At 40.4% G+C, this 22,496-nt stretch overlaps 1 protein-coding gene across 1 annotated transcript in view; it reads left to right on the top strand.

The window, feature by feature from the left end:
* The window catches only part of Dnajc7 (DnaJ heat shock protein family (Hsp40) member C7), a 35,646-nt gene that overhangs the window by 8,539 nt on the left and 4,611 nt on the right, over positions 1–22,496 (top strand). Inside the window, exons 2-9 of the mRNA XM_077800728.1 lie at positions 4,709–4,797; positions 6,619–6,743; positions 7,103–7,216; positions 9,461–9,535; positions 14,402–14,520; positions 17,034–17,187; positions 17,935–18,099; positions 19,599–19,690. Of these exons, the coding sequence (XP_077656854.1) occupies positions 4,709–4,797; positions 6,619–6,743; positions 7,103–7,216; positions 9,461–9,535; positions 14,402–14,520; positions 17,034–17,187; positions 17,935–18,099; positions 19,599–19,690 (933 nt within the window). The remainder of the gene's footprint in view (positions 1–4,708; positions 4,798–6,618; positions 6,744–7,102; positions 7,217–9,460; positions 9,536–14,401; positions 14,521–17,033; positions 17,188–17,934; positions 18,100–19,598; positions 19,691–22,496) is intronic.

Here is a 22,496-nt window from a genome sequence, read left to right as displayed (position 1 = left end):
AATAGCAAAGCAGACTGGTCACAGTGGCACATGCCTGTCATCTGAGTGACTTGAGGAGGCTAAGGCAGGAGGAGCACAAGTTTGAGGTCAGCCTCAGCAATTTAGTGAGAACTTAAGCAACTTAGCAAGACCTGTCTCAAAAAATAAGAATGGCTGGGAATGTAGCTCAGTGGTAAAGTGCCCCCTGGGTTTAATCCCCAGTACAAAAAATAAAATAGCAAGGCAGATCAAGAGTGGAATATATTCTTACCTATATCTGTCAGAGGGAAGGCCAGGCTCTTCAGAGTTGATCTTGTTGCAGGCAACCCTCCCATCATGCGTGCACACAAGACAGATTTTGGGAGAGGGAGAGTACTGGGGATTGAACCCAAGGGCATTTAACCACTGAGTCATATCCTCAGCACCCCCCCCACCCCCGCTTTTTTTTTTGAGACAGGGTCTTGCTAAGTTGCTGAGACTGGTTTCCAACTTGTGATTCTTCTGCTTTAGCCTCCTGAGCTGCTGGGATTGCAGGCGTGCATCACCATGCCTGGCAAGGACAGATTTTTTTTTTTTTTTTTTTTTTTAAGAGAGAGTGAGAGAAGAGAGAGAGAGAGAGAGAGAATTTTTAATATTTATTTTTTAGTTCTCGGCAGACACAACATCTTTTGTTGGTATGTGGTGCTGAGGATCAAACCCGGGCCGCACGCATGCCAGGCGAGCGCGCTACCGCTTGAGCCACATCCCCAGCCCCAAGGACAGATTATTTTGAAAATCTTTCAGTAGTTGTTTTCACAGAATTTGTTGCAGGTAATTAAAGTAGTAGAGATATAATCATTCCCAGCATTTTTGGTGCATCAGAGCTGTAGTAGTTACTCTGCTTAGAGTAGACTCAAGGATGGGTCGGGGACTGAATAAATCAGTTTTAATCTAAAAATCTTGATACTAACAGGATTTTGGGGAAAAATGGGTCTCCAAAGAAATGATAAATGTCTATGGTGGTGGATATGCTAATCACCCTTATTTGATAATTACACACCATGTACGTGTATTGAAAATGCCACAAGTAGTACCCCATAAATAAATACGTACTTTGCTTCCCCCTCTCCTTACCCCACAGTGCTAGGGATCAAACCTGGGCCCTCGTGCAACAGTAATCCAGGAGTTAGGAAACCTATGCAGCTACCTTAGGTACCTCACTAGTGCTGCCTGCCTCTGTTGGAGGAGGACAGGTAAAATTATTGCCATAACCACCTCAAAAGGCCGTTTGAAAGTCTCCATTAGAAACACTTGAGGGGGGGCCTGGAGATATGGCTCAGCGGTAGCGCGCTCGCCTGGCATGCGTGCGGCCCGGGTTCGATCCTCAGCACCACATACCAACAAAGATGTTGTGTCCGCCGAGAACTAAAAAGTAAATATTAAAATTCTCTAAAAAAAAAAAAAAACACTTGAAATTTAAAAAGCACAACAGATAATATTGTAGTTGTTAATAGCACCATCAGGACAGTTATGGCCAAGTCTGTATTTTGCTGTGGTATTATATTTTGAGGGTTAGTCTGACTTTTTGTAGCCGTGGATAATAATAATATATAGCTGAATTTAGTCCTTTGAAAAATCTTTTTAGCTAGTACAGGTGAACTCAGTTAACCCTAATCTTTCCTTTCTCAGTACTAACATGTTTCAGTAGGAACATGTTATAACCTCACTTTGTTATCAAATGAACTGACCCTGGCAATAAGTGGAGTGAGATGCCACCGCCAGGTTGCCCTCACTTCATTGTTAACTAGCTCTTCTTCTTTTCCAGTCCCACGCCTTTGACACCTCAGTCTTCAGTCACTTTGCTGTAAGGGCAGCTTGAACAAGCTTCAGCCCTTTCTCAGACTCCCAGGGCAGGACTTGAATGGATTTGACCCTGGAATTGTTCCTGATACAGCCTGGTTCAGTTCTTGCTGCTGCCATGCTGGATTCCAAAGATCCACTCTTTCCTCGGCTGGTCTCGCAGGGTCAGGCCCCTTGGTTAAAGCTTGTTGTGTATTTTTGGGGAGGTTCAAAATGAAGGAGGGACTCTACTTTGGGCATTGGACCTGGAGGCAAAAAATAAGCGTTCAGTCTAAAAGTACTAAGTGCCCATTGTTTGGGCAGCTGTTAATCAGCCACGTTTCTATGAAAATAAGTCCTTTTCATGAGGCAGTTGTGTGGGAATAGCTAATTCTGGCCTGATGCTGTGCAATGTGAGGTTAAAAACATGGTAACTTGTCACAACACAATTCTTCTTGTTCTTTTTGCTGTGGGCTGACTCTACATTACTTGCTTTGTTTGCTCTAGAATGGAATCTACTCACCATTTACTAAAATGAAATGCATTTCTTGGGGGGAGGCAAAATCCAGTTCACTAGGTCTTGCATCTTAAAGAGAAAGGAACCCTTCTCCCTCTATGACCAATGTTAGGAATGTCAGCTTACTTAAATCCAAATTTAAGTTCTGGGTTTGGATTTTTATATGTAGGAGCTATTTTGTGACTTAATTTAAAGAAATTTGTTTTTATTGTTCATGCTTTATTTTGAGTAGTACAGATTAATTTTTAAAGTATTTATCAATAAGACAAAGTAAACTTTAGAAAGCTTAACATAGTACAAAGTGCACAAACTTTAGAATGTGACAAATGAGGGTCACATCCTGACCTTGGGCAAGTTATTTAGCCTCCAAACCTTAATTTCTTCTGAAAAACGAAACTCACCTGACTAGTTGTTTATAATTTCCATATAAATCATCATTTACATTTTTACTGGAAGCCAGTACTGCACTTGCCTCCACGAGAGAACTTTTCAGAAAAAATTTTTCACAAGCTCTAAATCTTACTTAATTTGTGACTTAACAAGCTTTATACTGCTGATACAATATCTGCTTCCATGCCTAGGTGCCTTTGGGTTTTCCTCAAGGATTTTTATATTCTTAGCCACTATCTAGATATACCTTAGGTCAGTGTCTGCTTTGGAATATACTATTCCATTTCTTCACAGTGATTTCACTCAACTTCTGAAATCCAGTTTTGGGAGGCCTTTCAAATATCTTGACTGCTTGTAGTTTTTATAATACTTTTCTAAGTTAGATTTATAGGAACTTGTATAGCATATAGAAAGATTTCGGGTGTTGCTTTAAGTCTTTCAATTGTAGGGGGTGTCCTTCAGGACTTTTAATAACCCATGGCTTTTTTTTATAGCATTGTGACAATTGATATAATCAGATTACTCAACAAATTTATATCTATTGCATTTCAAATCTATCAGCATTTGTAAGTTACACCCTTTTTTTTCTTTTCCTCCTTTCTTCTAGCAGCCTTTTTGTGTTAGTAGGACTTACCAGGACAGTGATGGAGAAGAATGGAAAGGGAGATTTGCCTGAATAAAAAGAGTGTGGCTTTGCCAATTTGTAATTTAAAATACATAAGCAAATAAATCACAAATCTTTCCAATACCTGTGTCCATAGATTCAAGCTGTAATCTCTATATAATCATTACTGTTAAAAACATTGGTTATTGTCGCCACTCCAGGCAACCCTGAACTTTAGTCCTTTTTTGCATGTAAAGACGATGGGAAGATTCATCCTTATAACAAAATGTTCAGATATTTAATTATTTTGCATTAGTCATTTCAGCAAAGAATTATCTTTGTCACTGAAGTTGGGCAGTAGAATAATTTTGAGTATCTTTGATAGAGGTTACTAGTTTGTTGCTCTTTTAAAGTACTTGTTTGTCATGTCTGATTTGTACCTAGTTATTGGATGGATGACAAAAGGGAGGAGTAAATACCCACATAGATGTACATGATGGGCAAAGGGAACACCAAAAGATGAGTACTCCTTATAGCCTGGTCCTGGCAACCTATACCTTACATGTCCCTGTCATCCAAGTTCTAAGTCTCTTGCTGTCATTCAACTCTGTCCCATCTTAAACACCAGTATGCTATGCTTTTAACTCTTTTGCTTTTCCTCTGCTCGTCCTTCCAGGGACAAATGCATGAGCCACTTTTCAGGAGACTAAATCATTAAAACTCTTAAGGGATGTGGCCCATTTCACAGTCAGTTGACCATTGAAATTACCCATAATTGTTTTTTCTGGAATTTTGCAAAAGAGCAAGCTGTTGTGATAACCCTGGAAAATAAATGAACCTAAAAATTCAGTTATTGACTGGGGGTGTAGCTCAGTAGAAGAGTGTGCAAGAGGGCTGGGGATGTGGCTCAAGCGGTAGCGCGCTCGCCTGGCATGCGTGCGGCCCGGGTTCGATCCTCAGCACCACATACCAACAAAGATGTTGTGTCCGCCGAGAACTAAAAAATAAATATTAAAAATTCTCTCTCTCTCCTCTCTCACTCTCTCTTAAAAAAAAAAAAAAAAAAGAAGAGTGTGCAAGAACCTGAGTTCGAGTCCCAGCACCACATTTTTGTAAAACATTTCAGTTGCTGGGAGGGAATGTCTAAATTTGCCTGCCCCATGTGAGAGAATGACAATAGGCTGGAACAGTGGAAAGTTAAGGCAGGCAACGTGAAAGGAGTTTTCTTAATTTAGTTTGAATGTCTCTACATGACAGAAAACAGCATTTGGTCCATCATCCCGTTGAACAAATTTATAAACTTCCAACTGAATGTGCCAGGGGCTGTAGACTAAAGATGCTCCTATGAGATAAACAGATCATTCCTGAGGTGTAATAATGTAATTGTTTCTCCTTTTCAGGGAAGCAGAGTGCTTCAAGGAACAAGGAAATGCATACTATGCCAAGAAAGATTACAATGAAGCTTATAACTATTATACAAAAGCCATAGGTAAGAAGGATCTGGTAGCTATTCTAGAAAATATTAACTTGCCAAATACTCTTCTCAGTAGCTTCTCCTTATGAAGTAACCATTTGCTTAGTGGGCTGATATCTGTTACTGTGTGAACTCCTTCAGGCTTAATGATCTCCTGATGGATAACATTTTTAAACTGAAGGTGAGTAGTTCTTTCTTTGGCAAATTAAAGTTTGCTAAATCCTGAAATTCTGAATGCTATAGCAAAAAGATAGCCACCCAAATGTAACAAATCATTGCCTGTTCACTTACTATCTTACAAAATGGCCTTTGTGGATTATCTCATCTCCATACTTAATTTGCCAGCATATTTTTAAAAAATTTTATTAGTTATTGATGAACCTTTATTTGTTTATATGTGGTGCTGAGAATTGAACCCAGTGCCTCATACATGCTAGGCAAGCACTCTATCACTGAACCACACCCCAACCCCAATTTGCCAGCATATTTTAATTCCAGGTTGGCATTTTCTTTTCTTTCTTTCTTTTTTTTTTTTAAATATTTATTTTTTAGTTGTAGATGGACACAACACCTTCATTTCATTCATTTATTTTTATGTGATGCTGAGGATCAAACCCAGGGCCTCGCATGTGCTAGGTGAGCACTCCACTGCTGAGCCACAACCCCAGCCCCCATGTTGGCATTTTCCTCATCTTACTTGCTCACGTGCTCCCCATCTCAATTCAGAAAAATCAAATTCTTTTTTTTTTTTTTTTAAAGAGAGAGTGAGAGAGGAGAGAGAGAATTTTTTTTAATATTTATTTTTTAGTTCTCTGCGGACACAACATCTTCGTTGGTATGTGGTGCTGAGGATCGAACCCGGGCCGCACGCATGCCAGGCGAGCGCGCTACCGCTGAGCCACATCCCCAGCCCTCAAATTCATTTTAATACCTCATTGATATTGCTTGCTAGGCGATGAGCTCCGCCAGTGCACTTTAAGACCATAATTTAGCTGGCATGGGTGGTGTACACTTGGAACCCCCAGCAACTCTGGATGCTGAGTCAGGAGGATCATGGATTCAAGGCCAGCCTCAGCAACTTAGTAAGACTCCATCTCTCAAAAAAAAAAAAAAAAAAAAAAGGACCGGGAATGTGGTTCAGTACTAGAGTGCCCTGGGTTCAGGCCCCAGTACTGCAAAAAAAGAAAAATCATAACTTGTTTTCTTCTTCTTCTTTTTTTGTTGGGTTGGTTTGGTTTCTCTTTTGTTTTGTTGTTACCAGGGATGGAACCCAGGGGCACTTAACCACTGAGCCACATCCCCAGGGTTTCGCTGAGTTGTTAGGGCCTCTCTAAGTTGATGAGGCTGGCTTTGAACTCAGATCCTCCTGTCTCAGCCTCCCTAGCTGCTGGGATTACAGGTGTACAGCATTGCCTGGCCTTTGATTTGGTTTTGATGCTGGGGATTGAACCTAGGGCCTCTCTGATGCTAAACATGTGTTTTATTCTGACCTATCTATACTGACCTATCTATACTTCCAGTCTCTAAAGTTGTATCTTGTTTTCTTTTAAAATTGGTTGCTGCTGTCCATTTGCACAGATAGTTAAAAATTTAGCTGTGGCCTTTTAGAGTTTGTCAACATTCTGTCTGTGTGTTTGTATACACAAGTGTGTGCTGGAGATAGAACCCAGAGTCTCATTCACAAATGCTGGGCTAACACTGTGCTACTGAGCTATATCCTCAGTCCTTCAGCATTCTTATAGTTTGATTCTTGACATAGTTCTGAGAGAGATGCCCCTAAGTTTTCAAATCAGTGACCTGTATTGAACTTTTTGTGTTCTTTTACCTTTCCTATAGATATGTGTCCTAAAAATGCTAGCTATTATGGTAATCGAGCAGCCACGTTGATGATGCTTGGAAGGTTCCGGGAAGCTCTTGGAGATGCACAACAGTCAGTGAGGTTGGATGACAGTTTTGTCCGGGTATGTAATGTGGCTCTAGGGGGAAGGTTGAGTAGCTACAGTTGAGGATTTCTCTTTCTTGACACTGTTGTCATTTGGGATTAGATAATTTTTTGTTGTGAGGACTGCCCTGTGCATCTCTGGCTTTTAACTACTAAGTATCAATAGCATTCCCTCTCATCAATTGTTAATCTAGGCAATCTACCTCAGGGGATATTCTAACAGCCATGAATATCCCCTGAGGCACATTGCCTAGATTAACAACCATTGCTCTATTGTTTTTATCCTTTGTTGGTTTTGTGTGGGTGGTATTGCTGTTGGTTTCTTTTTGTCTAGCTAATCAAGCTCCTTTCCTTCCTTCTTTGTGTATCTTCTTATAGGGTCATCTACGAGAAGGCAAGTGCCACCTCTCCCTAGGGAATGCCATGGCAGCATGTCGTAGTTTCCAGAGAGCCCTAGAACTGGATCACAAAAATGCTCAGGCACAACAAGAGGTAAGAGTTGAATCTATTAGTATCAAACAACGTGGTGTGATTGGAAGAAATAGTGACTTAAAAGTCAGAACTGAGCAGCACAATTCACAATAGCTAAACTGGAACCAACCTAGATACCCTTCAATAAATGAATGGATAAAAAAAAATGTGGCATATATACACAATGGAATATTTCTCAGCAAAAAAAGAGAATAAAATCATGGCATTTGCAGGTAGAGTTAGAGAATGATAAGTGACGTTAGCCAATCCCAAAAAAACAAATGCCAAATGTTTTCTCTGATATAAGGAGGCGGATTCATAGTGGGTTAGGGAGAAGGGAGCATAGGAGGAATAGACAAACTCTAGTTAGGGCAGAGGGATGGGAGGGGAAGGGAGGGGGCATGGGTTTAGAAATGATGGTGGAATATGATAGACATTATTATCCAAAGAACATATATAAAGACACGAATTGGTGTGAATATACTTTGTATACAACCAGAAATATGAAAAGTTGTGCTGTATATGTGTAATAAGAACTGTAATGCATTTCACTGTCATATATAAATAAAAAATTAAAAAAATAATTTAAAAAATAAAATAAAAGTCAGAAGTGAGATCTAGTACTCCTTCTTCCATTAGCCACACTTGGGGATGATTTTAGTCTCTCTGATCCCCGACTTTCTTATCCATAAAATGGGTTCTGAATATGATTTACATTTTTTAAAAGTCTAAAAATTGAAGGGTTTCTGAGATATCTGAGAGAATAGATAGAAGCTTTAAGCAACTGATTTGAATGAGGTTAATTTTTTGTGTGTGTGGTGCTGGGGATTGAGCCTGGAGCCTTGTGCATGCAGTCACTCAAAAGTTTTGTTTTTCTTTTGTTTTGTTTTTGGTACTGGGGATCTAATCCAGGAGCACTTTACCACTGAGCTCCATTCCCAGCCCTTTTTATTATTTTTAATTAATTAATTTATTTATTTTTAAAATATTTTTATTTTTTGGCATAGATGGACACAACAAAATGCATTTTTTTTTTTTATCTTTATGTGGTGCTGAGTATCGAACCCCGGTCCCGCCTGTGCTAGGCGAGCACTCTACTCGGAGCCACAATCCCAGCCCAATCCCTTTTTATTTTTTAAATTGAGACAGGCTTTTGCTAAATTACTGAGATTCTCGAACCTGAGATTCTCCTGTTTTAGCCTCCTGAGTTGCTGGGATTACAGGCATGCACCACTATCCCCAGCTGAAGTTAAAGAGTTTGAGTGAGCCAGTTACGGTGGTGCATGCCTGTCATCTCAGCTACTAGGGAAACTAAGGCAGGACGATTGCAAGTCTGACACCAGCCTGGGCAAATTAGCAAGACCCTGTGTGAAAATAAAAATTTGAAAGGGCTGTAACTAAGTCATAGAACACTTGCCTAGCACAAACAGGGTCCTGGGTTTAATCCTCAGTATCCCCCCACACACACACTCACACACAAGAATTTGAGTAAATTCTGAACTGGGGAGGGATGTAGCTCAGTGATAGAACTCTGGCCTAGCACATTTGAGGCCTAGGACTGCCAAAAAAGTAAAAACAACACTGCTTATTGTAGTGGTGCACACCTGTAATACCAGCAACTCAGGAGGCAGTGGGAAGGAGAAGAGCAAGTTTGAGGCCAGCCTCAGCAACTTAGTAAGAACCTGTCTCAAAATTAAAAGGGCTGGGGATGGAACTCAGTGTAAATCTGGGTTCAGTCTCCAGCACCAGAAGTTAAAAATAAATAAAACATGTCTTAGTTCCATCTCCGTGTTTATTCAGTTTACCCTTGGATACATTTCATTGGTAATCTAAATTTTCTGCTTAGTTCCTGGCAATACATTGCCTTTATTTTGTATATGTCAAAGCATGACTCTTATATTCTTGCCTTAAAGTTTAAATTGAGATTTTTGTTTTGTTAAATTGTTTTTCTTTATTATTTATTTTTGGGCTTTTTTTTTCAGTCTTAGACTCAAAATTGGTGCTGGACAGGCACTGTATAGACACTGAGCTGTATCCCCAGCCTGAGGGTGAAATGCAGGCTTCAGCTTTTCTGTTAAGGAATGTTTGGCTCTGTCTTTACCACCTTGATTTTTGAAAAATCTCAGATTCTGATTTTCCTTTTTTTTGTGTGGTGCTAGGGACTGATTTTTTTTTTCCTTCAAAGAATAGATTCATCAAGGCCTTGTTGATTTTTGTGATTGTTATATCTACAACTTCATTAAAACTTATTATTTTCCGGTGTAGTTCAAGAATGCTAATGCAGTCATGGAATATGAAAAAATAGCAGAAATGGATTTTGAGAAGCGAGATTTTCGGAAGGTAAAGTACAATTTACCCGTTCTCACAACGTTCCCCTCTGTGTGTGTCTGTCCTGTGTTAGTTTTGTGTATGTGTTTGATATTGCTGGTTCCTTTCTGTCTAGCTAATCATGCTGTCTCCTTCCTTTTTTGCATATTTTATAGGGACATCTACAAGAGGGCAAGCGCCACCTCTCTAGGAAATGCCATTTCTCTGTGATAATTAAGAGAAATAGTGTGTTAGAAATAGTAAATTATTACTTGAATTTAGCTTTTGACCTGTTTTTTTTTTCTCCTAAAAAACCTTGTGTTTTTTTTTTTTTTTTAATTTTCTTAATTATATTTGGCTTTATGATAAAAAGCAAAGTGAGGGCTGGGGTTGTGGCTCAGCAGTAGAGCACTTGCCTAGCATTGTGAAGCACTGGGTTCTCAGCACCACATATAAATAAATGAATTAAGTAAAGGTTCATCAACATCTAAAAAAAAAAAAGCAATGTGAATTTGAGATTGTCCCTGTTATTGATAGAAGGTAGTATCCTAAAACTGTGGAGGTTGATAAAGAAAAAATAGTCTGAATTAAATATTGGGATTCGTTAATCCTTTTTTTTTTTTTTGTACCAGGGATTGAACCAGGGGCATTTAACCACTGAGCCACATCTCCAGCCCTTTCTTATTTTTTATTTTGAGACAAGGTCTCAGTTGCTTAGGGTCTCGCTAAATTGCTGAGGCTGTCTTTGAGCTTGCAATACTCCTGTTTCCACCTCCCAAGCTGCTGGGATTATAGGTGTGGGCCATTGTGTTCGGCTGGATAATTAATTTTTATTTTAATAATAAGAATTGACTTTAATTCCTGCTTTAATTGAACTTGTGCTGTAAATCACAAGTGGGGAGGGGCCCTGTTTACTTCTGTGTGTGTGTGTGTGTGTGTGTGTGTGTGTGTGTGTGTGTGTGGTGCTGGAGATTGAACCCAAGTCCTCATGCACGTGAGGCAAGCACTCTACCAACTGAGCTATATACCCAGACCCCCTCTTTACATTTTTAAACAGCGATATGACCTGTCACTACCACCATTTTGATGCCAGACTGTTGTTAAACCTTAGACTGGGGGCTGGGGTTGTGGCTCATTGGTAGAACACTCGCCTAGCATATTCGAGGCCCTGGGTTTGATCCTCAGCACCACATAAAAATAAATAAATACATACATACACACATACACATACATACATAAAGGTATTGTGTCCGACTACAACTAAAAAATGTTGGGGGAGAAAAAAGACTGTGTTGAGTTCAAGCCCCCCCCTTCCTTAAGGGCATTTAGAAATAATTTTCATTTAAGTTCAAAAGGTAAGATAGGTGGTTTTTAACCTTTTGGGGACCATCTATCAGGAGAGATTTTTGGAATCACTTAAGTTAGTAAGCTGAGCAGGGTGGTGCACACTTATAATCCCAGCTGTTTGGGAAGCTAAAACATGAGGATAGCAAGTTCAAGACCAGAGGAAGCAATTTAGTGAGACTCCATCTCAAAATAAAAAATAAAAACCAGGCATGGTGACACACGCCTATAATCCCAGTGGCTTGGGAGGCTGAGGCAGGAGGATCATGAGTTCAAAAACAGCCTCAGTAACTTGGCAAGGCCCTAAATAACTTTGTGAGACTGTCTCAAAATAAAACATAGAACTGGGAATGTGGCTCAGATGTTAATCACCACTAGGTTCAATCCCTGGTACCAAAAAGTAAAAAGAGGGGGGATATAGCTCTGTGGTAGAGGGCCCTTGGGTTCAATCCCCAGTACCACAACAGACAGGGGGGTGGGGGTGGGGCGGCTAGGGGTGGAGCTCAGCGGTAGAACACTCTCCTAGAACACAACAAAAAAAAAAAAGTAGTGAGCTCCATCCAAAGAAGGGGAGTTGGTGCTTTCTGTGTCAGAGGCTTAATGTTTGATAAAAGGGGATGCAGTTGAGAGCCAGCCATTCCTAACTCATACACTGTGAAGGTCTTTTATTTGGTAATAAATATATCTGATAAGCTTATGCAGAGTCCCAGTATTGACATCCCTCCCCTGTCTACTGGTTTTAATAATCAAGTGTCTTTGTAGTGTGATTCATGTTTGTTTTATGTGTGGGTTTTTGAAGAGAATTCTGCCTACTGTCACGTTTTCTGAGGTTTACATAGGCAAAAGCTTTGTCTCAGAAGGCAGTCTTTTGGGTTTCTTTTCTCTCTTACCCATTCTGGAGCCAGAATCCCGAGTTTGTGACAGAATCCTCTGTTTGTGACATCCCAGCCCCCCCACTGTAGCTCATGGTGATGTCACAAATGAAGAATTATGATCCTGGCAGGGGAAACAGATGAACTTGGAAGAAACAAAGATCTTCTTTGCCTGCAGCTGTCCCTAGTGGGGACATGGGGAGTTGGGGGGTGGAAAGTGAAGCATTGAACCTCCAACTGACACTCTCCATGATGAGTAGAGCCAGCTCTGCACAGACCTTTGTTCTTGTGAAGGCAAAAGGGTGTGGCTGCTGAAATTTTTACTGACTTCTTTATACTCTCCTCCTTTTTCTTGAGGGGGAAAAAGCACCACCACTCTACTTAATACCTAAATGTTCATTATTGTCCTTAGAATTTCCAGGAAAGTAATCTAGGCCACTGAAGGAGAGACATGCCTGTTACTGCTGTGTTGCTGCTGTAGAAAGTTTGGTGAACATAGTGTTGACCTGCTGCCCATGTTTTTTAATTTCTTCTTCTCTCTTTTCTTGTAATACTGGGAATTGAACCTAGTGCCTTGTGGATGCTGAATTATATCCCCAACCCTTAATTTCAGTTTTTTAATTGGTACCATTCATGGTTCAAAAACTAGAAAGTATAAAAAAGTATTCAGGATGAGTGTCCCTTTAAACTCGCCTTCTGTTTGCCCCATTCTCTCCCCACTCAGTTATCTATTGCTCTCCCCCTCCCAGTGCTGGGTGGGGATCAAGTCCAGGGCTTTGCACATGCTAATCAAGTGCTCTACCACTCAGCTAAGCCCCCAATCCCTATCCATTGTTCTTGGGTCTCCTTTTTGTTTTTGTTGGTGGTCTTCAGTATCAAACCCAGGGACTTGTGCTTGCCCATCAGATGGTCTGCCACTGAGCTACATCCTAAGCTCTTCTACTTTTTTTTTTTTTAATTGTTGATGTACCTTTATTTTTTATTTATTTATATGTGGTGGGATCGACCCCACTGCCTCACACATGCTAGGAAGCGCTTTGCCACTGAGCCACAACCCCAGTCCCTCTCCTACATTTTGTTGTACATAAATTCTTAGTTTTCTTCTTTTTTTGCATGAAAGGTGTCATTCATAATTCTCTACCTTTTTTCCCCCATTGAGTAGCTCTTAGAAATCTTTCCATAGTAGTACACGGAAAACTTCATTCTCTTTCAGAACTCCATAGTATGCCATTATATGAATGTTTGTGTTGATGTAATTTGAGTTATCTCTATTTGTAACTTTTCAGACTGCATCTATCTTGATGGGTATAATCAAGTTCTTGGAGGGAATGGGAATCCCTTAATTCTAAAATTCTTCTTTGAGTCAATTTTTCTCAGGGAGAATCTTCCAGAAATAGCAGCTATGCCAAAAATGAAAGCTAAGAGAACAAACTTCTAAAAACAGAAAAGAGGAATATATTGAGACCCTTTATGAGGCTGGGAGAATAAATTAATCCCAGCTTAATTGTGTGTGTGTGTGTGTGTGAGAGAGAGAGAGAGAGAGAGAGAGAGAGAGAGAGAGAGAGAGAGAGAAAGAAAGACTGGAGATTGAACCCAGGACCTCAAACATGCTAGGCAAACACTACCATTGAGCTTCATCCCCAGCCTTTTTTTATTTTGAGAAAGGGTCTCACTAAGTTGCTTGGGTCCTTGAAAAGTTTTGGGGATTCACTAAATTGCTGAGCCTGGCCTCAAACTTGTGATCCTCCTACCTTAGCCTCCCTGATCACTAGGATTACAGGTGTGAGCCACAGTCTCCAGCTGGATTATTATTGCTGTTCCTTGTTTTGTGGTTGATAGGCTAAGCCTGATGAATTATACAAAGTAGTAAATAATTATATTTGTGAGGAAAAGGTGGCTTTTGATCAAAGTCACTTTGGGTTTGGATTCACTGGAGGCAGCTTAGCATAGTGAGTAAGGCTATAGATTCTGGAGTCCTAGGATATCTTTAAAACTGACTCCTATTTATAATCATCTACTAGCTTTGGTAACCTTGAACATTAGCTCTCTGTTTCTTAACTGTCTTACCATTAAAGATTATGATACTAACTTACTTTATAAAATTATGAGGAGCCAGGAGTGGTGGCGCATGCTTATAATCCCAGTGACTTGGGAGGCTGAGGAGGAAGATCACAAATTTGAGACCAGCCTCAGCAATTTAGCAATGCCCTAAGCAATTTTGTGGGACCCTGTCTCAAAATATAAAACAAAATAGGGTTGGGGATTTGCCCAGTAGTAAAGCACCTCTAGGTTCAATCCCCAATACCCTCCCCCCCAAAAAATTGTAAGGATAAAACGGGTTAATATGTAAAGTGCTCAGTAAATGTTTGCTATTGACATTAAATGAGAGCTATTAACTGCTCTCCTCTTTTCAATACTTTGATTGAATGAATTAGGTATGTTTTTAAACTTCAAGCTGGCTAGGGGTGTAGCTTAGTGGTAGAGTGCTTGCCAAGCAAATGTGGGTTCAGTCTCCAGCATCACAAAAGAAAAATAAATAAACTTTGATATTACTTTTTTGCTCAACAGTGGATCCTGGGAACTTCTTTGAGCTTTTAATATGTTGCTGTGATTAAACTATAAAGTTAAAGACATTTCTAGAGTCTAAGATGAAGGGCCTCATTTACTTTCTTCTTCCCTATAGGTTGTTTTCTGCATGGACCGTGCCCTAGAATTTGCCCCTGCTTGCCATCGCTTCAAAATCCTCAAAGCAGAATGTTTAGCAATGCTGGGTCGATATCCAGAAGCACAGTCTGTAGCCAGGTATGCAGTGAGGCCATTTCAGAATTGAGCTGCCAGATACTACTGAACTGATGTTGGCTGGTTGCTCTTTATAACAGGAATTGTGGGTATGCCAGCTAGGGCTGATCAGACCTTCCTAGTGCATAAAGCCAAAGATTAGACCAAATTAGAAAATCCATAAAGTATATAGGATATAGTAGTATAACAGGTATTTGAGCTGGGTATGTGAAAGAACAGATTGTATTATGTGAATTTTGGGGTTTGCTTTGTTGTTGTTGTTTTTTTAAGTCAGGTTATCTTTTTTTTTTTTTTTTTTTTTTAGAGAAAGAGAGAGAATTTTAATATTTATTTTTTAGTTTTTCGGCGGACACAACATCTTTGTTTGTATGTGGTGCTGAGGATTGAACCCGGGCCGCACGCATGCCAGGAGAGTACACTACTGCTTGAGCCACATCCCCAGCCCCGGGTTTGCTTTGTTTTAACATAATCCTTTTCCTTCTACTCCAGGGGTTGGCAAACTCTATAAAGGCCAGATAGTGAATATTTGTCTTTGCAGGCCATAAGGTCTCTGAAAGGACTCATCTATCATAGTACAAAAGCAGCCATAGATAATACATGCATGAATAGGTACAGCTATGTTCCAGTAATATTTTATTTACAAAAGTCAGTGGCACTGAAAGGACATAAAACCCAACTATTTTTATTTTTTAGTTACCAGTGGGTTTTCTACTTTATTTATTTGTGGGGCTGAGGATTGAACTCAGGGCCTCAAACATTTCCAGGCTACTGCTCTACCGCTGAACCACAACCCCAGTCCTAAAACCCAACTCTTTTTTTTTTAATTTATTTTTTAGTTTTCGGCAGACAAAACATCTTTATTTGTATGTGGTGCTGAGGATGGAACCTGGGCCGCACGCATGCCAGGCGAGCGCGCTACCGCTTGAGCCACATCCCCAGCCCTAAAACCCAACTCTTTAATCTCTTTATTTTTTAAGTAATTTTTCTTGACAATTAAAAAAAAAAAGTCAAGGGGCTGGGGATGTAGCTCATCTGGTAGACTGCTTGCTTTGCATGCACAAGGTCCTGGGTTAAATCCCCAGCATCACACACACACCAAAAAAAGCCAGTGGCAGTGGGGCTGGGGTATGTAGAACACAGGTTTTTCTTGGCGTGCACAAGGCCCTGGGTTTAATCCCCATTACAAAAAAAGGAGAAGCAGGAAAAGAACACAGTGGTAGAAAGGATTTGCCCTCTGTCGTCTTTAGTTTGCTAACCCCTGTTCTAGTTTAAAAAGAATTGTGAGACAGAAATGCATTGATGCTGGGCACAGTAGTGCATGCCTATAATACCAACGATTCTGGAGGCTAAGATAGAAGGATTGCAAGTTTGAGGCCAGCCTCAGCAATTTAATGAAGCCCTAAGCAATTCAGTGAGAATTTGTCTCAAAATAAAAAGGGTTGGGGATGTAGCTCAGTGGTTAAATACCCCTGAGTTTAGTCCCCAGTATCCCAGAAAAAAAAAGAAAAGAAATGCGTTGGGCTGGGATGTAGCTCAGTGGTAGTGTTTGCCCATTGTGTGCAAGACTTACGATTTAATCCCAGCACCACACAAAAAAAAAAAAGTGTGAGAGTTGTATTAAAGATGAATATAAACTGGGTGTGGTGGCACACCTGTAATTTGGAAGGCTGAGACAAGGGGATCATGAGTTCAAAGTCAGCAGCTTAGCAAGGCCCGAAGCAACTCAGTGAGACCCTGTCTCTAAATAAAATATTAAAAAAGGGCTGGGGATGTGGCTCAGTGTTGATTGAGCACCCCTGGATTCAATCTCTGGCACCCACCCCCCCCCAAAAAAAAAGAATATGGTGGTCTATTTGGCAAGATTTGGGGAGAGTTCTTGGGAATCTTGACTACATTTTAAAAAGTTTTTTTTGTGTGTGTGTGTGTGTGCGCGTGTGTGTGCGTGCGCGCGCGCAAGGCAAACTTACTTCTGACAGAATGGAGTGCTATAGAATCTAGCTAGCAAGCAAGCCTGGGTAGGCAGTCCACCTATTTATATACCTAATACAGGGCTGCTCTTCATCCTGATTGGAGGTCTCAGGGATACAGTCTACACGATTGGCTAATTTTAAAATTAGGGCAGGCAGAGGGGAGGACTATAATTAAAATGGCTACAATTGAATCCACTTAAGGCTGAATACTCTATTTTGAAAATGGACCACCAGACTTTGTTCCTTACATTAAAATATTTCCAGTTCAAGGGCTGGGGTTGTAGCTCAGTGGTAGAGCGCTCGCCTCGCATGTGCAAGGCCCTGTGTTTGATCCTCAGCACCAAATAAATAAATAAATAGAATAAAGTTATTGTGTCCAACTACAAAATATAAATATAAAAATATTTCCAGTTCAATAATAACAGCTTTACATTTTAATACGTTTAATAATAGATATGTGATAAGGAAAAAAATGGCCACAAATTGTAGTAAATGGTCAGAATATTCCAAACCACAGCTAAACGTGACTCTTTCTGGCTTTTGCAGTGACATTTTACGAATGGATTCCACCAATGCAGATGCTCTGTATGTACGGGGTCTTTGCCTTTATTATGAAGATTGTATTGAGAAGGCGGTTCAGTTTTTTGTACAGGCTCTCAGGATGGCTCCTGACCATGAGAAGGCTTGCGTTGCTTGCAGAGTAAGTTCTAGGCATGCTAATCTGGATGGGAAAGAAAACTTCCTTTCACTTTTTAGATGGTTGGAGTACATGTTTAAATCACAAGGAATGTGATAGCCCCTCTTTACTGCTTTATAACGATGCTTGATCTTTTCATAGAAATTATTTCAGGACTACTTTTATTTACTTAAAGGTAAGTTTGATTATATGGGTCAGATCCTTTTAACATCTAAGTTTAGTTTTTGTTTTGTTCCTTTTCTCCTTAGTAAAGAAGTTAGTAATTCTTGGCAGGCGTGGTGGCGCATGCCTGTAATCCCAGTGGCTCAGGAAGCCGAGGCAGGAGGATCATGAGTTCAAAGTCAGCCTCAGCAAAAAGTGAGGCACTAAGCAACTCAGTGAGACCTTGTGTCTAAATAAAATATAGTATAGGGCTAGGGATGTGGCTCAATGGTTGAGTGCCCCTGGGTTCAATCCCCGGTTCCCCTTGAAAAAATAATTTTTTTTTTTTTTTTTTTTTAATTAGTAACTCTTTACTCTGGGAAATTTAAACCTGGGCAACAGTTCTCACTAGTGGTGTTTTTCAAATCTTGGTTTACCCTGTGCACTGTACTGGAAGCACCAGTGAACAAGTAGTCCAAGCGGTAGCCGTAGAGGCTGTTGTGGGATGCTAAACCCTGGGATCCAGAAATTGAGACTAGATTCTGTCCTCACTGTGCAGTGATCAGAGGTTTTCTGGCTGTGAACTGACCTCGCCTTGTTCATCTCTAGAATGCGAAAGCACTCAAAGCAAAGAAAGAAGATGGAAATAAAGCATTTAAGGAAGGAAATTACAAGCTAGCATATGAACTGTACACAGAAGCCCTCGGGATAGACCCCAACAATATAAAAACAAATGCTAAACTCTACTGTAATCGGGGTACGGTTAATTCCAAGGTAAGTACTTGGTCTAGGTCTTGGGACATATGAAGATATATATAAATATTTATTTTTTAGTTGTAGTTGGGCATAATACCTTTATTTCTTATTTATTTATATGTGGTGCTGAGGATCGAACTCAGGGCCTCGCACATGCTAGGCAAGCACTCTACCACTGAGCCACAACCCCAGCCCCTGGAGATATTTTTAAGGGATATCAAAGAGATCTTAGGAAATCTGCCCAATAAGGGTAAACCAGCTAAAAGAGGGAAGGATGTTTTGGAAAAGTATCTCAGCTTGTTAGGATCTATCTTCTGAAAGGCAAGCTTTTATCTTTTCTGTCGAGTTTAGAGGTACTTTAAAAACAGTTTGGGAGGATATTCCGAGTTTAGAGGTACTTTAAAAACAGTTTGGGAGGATATTCCCACCTGTTCTTTCTCAAGGTATCTTTCCTTCAGGAAGAGAATGGCTAGGGGTTTGGGATAATTTTAAGCAAGTATTACTGCTTCTTTTTGCTTAAGCAAGAGATCATTTATTTTGGGGGGAGTGATTTGGAGGAAATGGGAATATGAAGAAGTAGATTTTTCCTCTACTGTGACTCTGGTAACCATGTATGATTGAAAATGACCTGAGTATTCCTGAGACCCTTTACAGCATAAGTAGGCGTCTTGCTCTTGGCAGACTTCTAGTAGTTTAAAATTGCAGTCATAGGAGGATGGGGTTGTGGCTCAGAGGTAGAGCACTTCCCTGGCATGTGAGGCACTAGGTTTGATTCCCAGCACCATAGATAGATAGATAGATAGATAGATAGATAGATAGATAGATAGATATCCATTGATAACTTAAAAAAAAAATTTAAACTGTAGTCATAGCTGGGTGCAGTGGCATGGCATACGCCTATAATCTCAGTGATACAGGAGGCTGAGGCAGGAAGATTCCAAGTTCAAAGCCAGCCTGAGCAATTTAGTGAGACCCTAAGCAACTTACCAAGACCCTGTCTCAAAAAGTAAAACTGGTTGGGAATATAACTCAGTGATTAAACACCTCTGGGTTCAATCTCCAATATCAAAAAAAGGAGGGGCTGGGGATGTAACTCAGTGCCCTGGGTTCTATCCCCAGTACCACCAAAACAACAACAACAACAACAAAAACAAAACCACAGTCATTCCTTCTTTTTTCTATTGGCCTCTGAAAAAGTAGAGGGCAGGAACCATCCCTCCTGTTTTCCATGTTTGGTTGGATACTGATGTGGAGTGGTAGAAGTGGTTTATCATTTCAGATAAATACTTGGTTTGCATCACATAGTATTGAAACCAATTCCAAATTTGGTATCCTTAGCCTTCTGAGATAATGGCTTTTTCAGTGACCAAGAATACTTATTCACAAACAAAACCTAGTGTGACAGTTAGGGGTCCGGCATTGAGTTGCCCTCTTAGAATTTTTAAGCCATGCTCACAGCTTTTGGGCTCCCTTGGTCACCAAAGATGTGAAGTATGACTGCTCTCTCTCTCCTGAAGCTTAGGAAACTAGATGATGCAATAGAAGACTGCACACATGCAGTGAAGCTCGATGACACATATATAAAAGCCTACTTGAGAAGAGCTCAGTGGTAAGTGCCTCTGGAGGGTGGGGGAAGAGGGAGTTGCCACTGGCCTACCAGGGGCACTGCATTGTGGATGATGAAGCAGACCCGGGGATGTTGTGAGGTCATTTGGTCCTTCCCCCTGCCTCTAGGTGGGATTGTTCCAGCCCTAGACTATCTTTATAGACCTCCAGCGGAGGAGATTGCACAAGCTCCCTCAGTCTCCCATGCCTGTGTCTAACGCCCCTCACGGTCAGTAAGTTTCTTCTGATGCCTGACCCAAATTCCTTTTTGTTAAAAGTTTAAATCCATTTCCTTTGGAGAGTTTATTTTGTATTGTACACTTTTGCTCTAACTTAGCACAGTGCTTGGCACATAGGTGCTCACCCATTAAATGTTTTTTGTTGAAATGAATGTGTGGTGCTTGGAAGAGAGGAATAAAAGTATCTCAGACAGTTGAAGATTGTATTTACCCTCTTTGTTCTGGTTGAGGGAAAACAATCTTAGGGTTGAAAGGGGCTTAATCTGGCTCAGTCTCTCAGCAGTATAAGGAACCTCCTTTTGAAATATCCTTGAATGGGTAGTCTGCTGGGTGTTTTAAGCAGAGAGGACTCCCTGACAAGGTGATTTATGAACCTAGATTATGCCTGCCAGGTCCAGTGCCCTCATTTGTCCCAGAGGCTGGGTGCTTTCCGGCTTTCTTCTGCATCTTTTTATGAACCCACCAGAGGCTAGGATGGACCTCTCAGAAATTATTTCTTCTGGCTGGGTATGGTGGTACATGCCTGTTAATCCCAGCAACTTGGGAGGCTGAGGCAAGAGGATCATACGTTCAAGGCCAACTTCAGCAACTTAGCGAGACCCTGTCTCAAAAAGTAAAAAGAACTGGGGGTGTCGCTCAGTGGTTAAGTGCCCCTGGGTTCAATCCCCAGGACCAAATAAATAAATAAAATCATTTCTTCTTGCATCATATTATTCCCTAAGCAGAGAAGAATTTATGTCTTTAAAGAGTCTAAAGGGAGACATATTTGTTTTATGCCAGTCTTCCAACACCTACTCCATTCCTTATTATAAACTGTCAGATCCAAAGAACAGGTGCTGTTGTGATGCCTCATGAGTCACTATTTTAACTTCCCCTTGTCGTCACTGGTACAGGATGCCTTGCAGACTACCTCCCTTTCATTTTCCCAAAATTGCTGCACTTAAAATAAGAAAACTGATGCCATTTGTGTGTGTGTGGGGGGTGGGGAGGTTAATGAATTTTTAAGTGGATGACTAAATCCAAAAATCTAATTCCATGGACTTAGAGACTATAAAAACCAGCCCTCATTGCATCTTCTGCATTTTGGTGGCAGACAAAAGCAGAAGCTTTGGAAGACAAAAAGTGCCCTTTGACCCAACAAAAGAGTTGTTTTAACAGACACAAAATACTTTATACAGGAAGTTGTTCACTGCATTTTAATGTAAAATAGTGAAAAAGAAAAGGAGAATATCTAGTGGGAAGGGGTTGGCTGGATAGTTGACTCTGTATTGACCCAAGGTAGTGCTTTACAGTGTTTGAATAGGGAATGGAAGGAGAGCGGTGAATTCTTGATTTGTTAGAGAATGAAATGAAGGATTATTTTCTTTTTTGTATGTATACATTCAATAATAAGAAATCCGGTATCACTTTGATCAGATAGCTCCTTATCTTTGTGGTAGAACTGTCCTTGGAGTGGCTTTGCCTTTGAGATTTTACCATGGGGAGAGCATGCACTATTGGCATAGTTACTACTTGACAGCAAACCCCTCAATCAGCTGGGATTGTTTGGACATAACTAAAATTAGCTCAGGCTAAAACTTTACCAGAGGCCTAACCATTATCCCATTCTGTCTCAATTTACCCTTAAATTGGGGAGATGCTAGATGTTTGCTACATACCTGATCATAAGTGAGAGTTCTCTCTTTTCCACTAAAGGCTTATTTACTTTTCTACTTTTTTCCCACATTTAAAAAACTTTAAATATGAGGTTATTATTGAATTTTAAAAAGTGTGACATAAAATGTAAATCTCTGTAGTATGACTGTTCAATATGTTATGTCTGGGCCTAAAAAGTCATCAGGGTTACTTATTTGTCAGAGTACTCTACACCCAAGACTGTGTCAGTTCTCGGTTTTCTTTTACTTTTATTTCAAATTATATTACACTTCATTCTGCAAATTATTTCTCTGAGCTCTTTAAGTAGCATTTATACCGTTTTCGCCAATCATTGGGTGTTTGTTGTTTTTGATTGTTTGTATGCAGGAATGAGGATTGAATCCAGAGTGCTCTGCCACTGAGGTATATCCTCAGCCCTTTTTATTTTTTATTTTGAGACAGGAGCACACTAAGTTGCTTAGGGTTTTAGTTTCCTGAGTAACTGAGATCATTGGTGTGTGCCAACATACTTAGCATGGCTTTGGTTTTTTAAGGTCTTGAATCAAGATGTTTCCTGAAAATCAGAGATGCCTGAGATGTTGAGCTCTTTTGGCCAGCCATGTTGTTATGAGGTTCCCTGCCCTGGCCTCCAAGGCGAGTGGAGGTCTCCCGTGATTGCAAGATGTGCTTGGGTAGTAGTAGTACATGTCTCTTGTTGAGCAGCACAAATTGCACTGCATGATTTCTTCCCATTGCCCAGCTGCTGGTGTGTCTCTGGAACAACTGCCACAGTCTGTTAGATTGAGAGGCGAGTCTTGGTGCTGGTGACCTTATCAGGACATGGAAAATGCCACTTGCTTCCATGAAAAAGATAAAAGAGCTGGCAGTCTGCCTATTAAGTTAGATTCTTCCCATCGAGGCCCGGAGGCCCTTCTT

Source organism: Urocitellus parryii, chromosome 7 (genome assembly GCF_045843805.1).
Source record: "Urocitellus parryii isolate mUroPar1 chromosome 7, mUroPar1.hap1, whole genome shotgun sequence".
NCBI lineage: Eukaryota > Metazoa > Chordata > Mammalia > Rodentia > Sciuridae > Urocitellus > Urocitellus parryii.
Note: the sequence above shows the minus strand (reverse complement) of the source record. Positions and strands in the feature narration are given on the sequence as shown.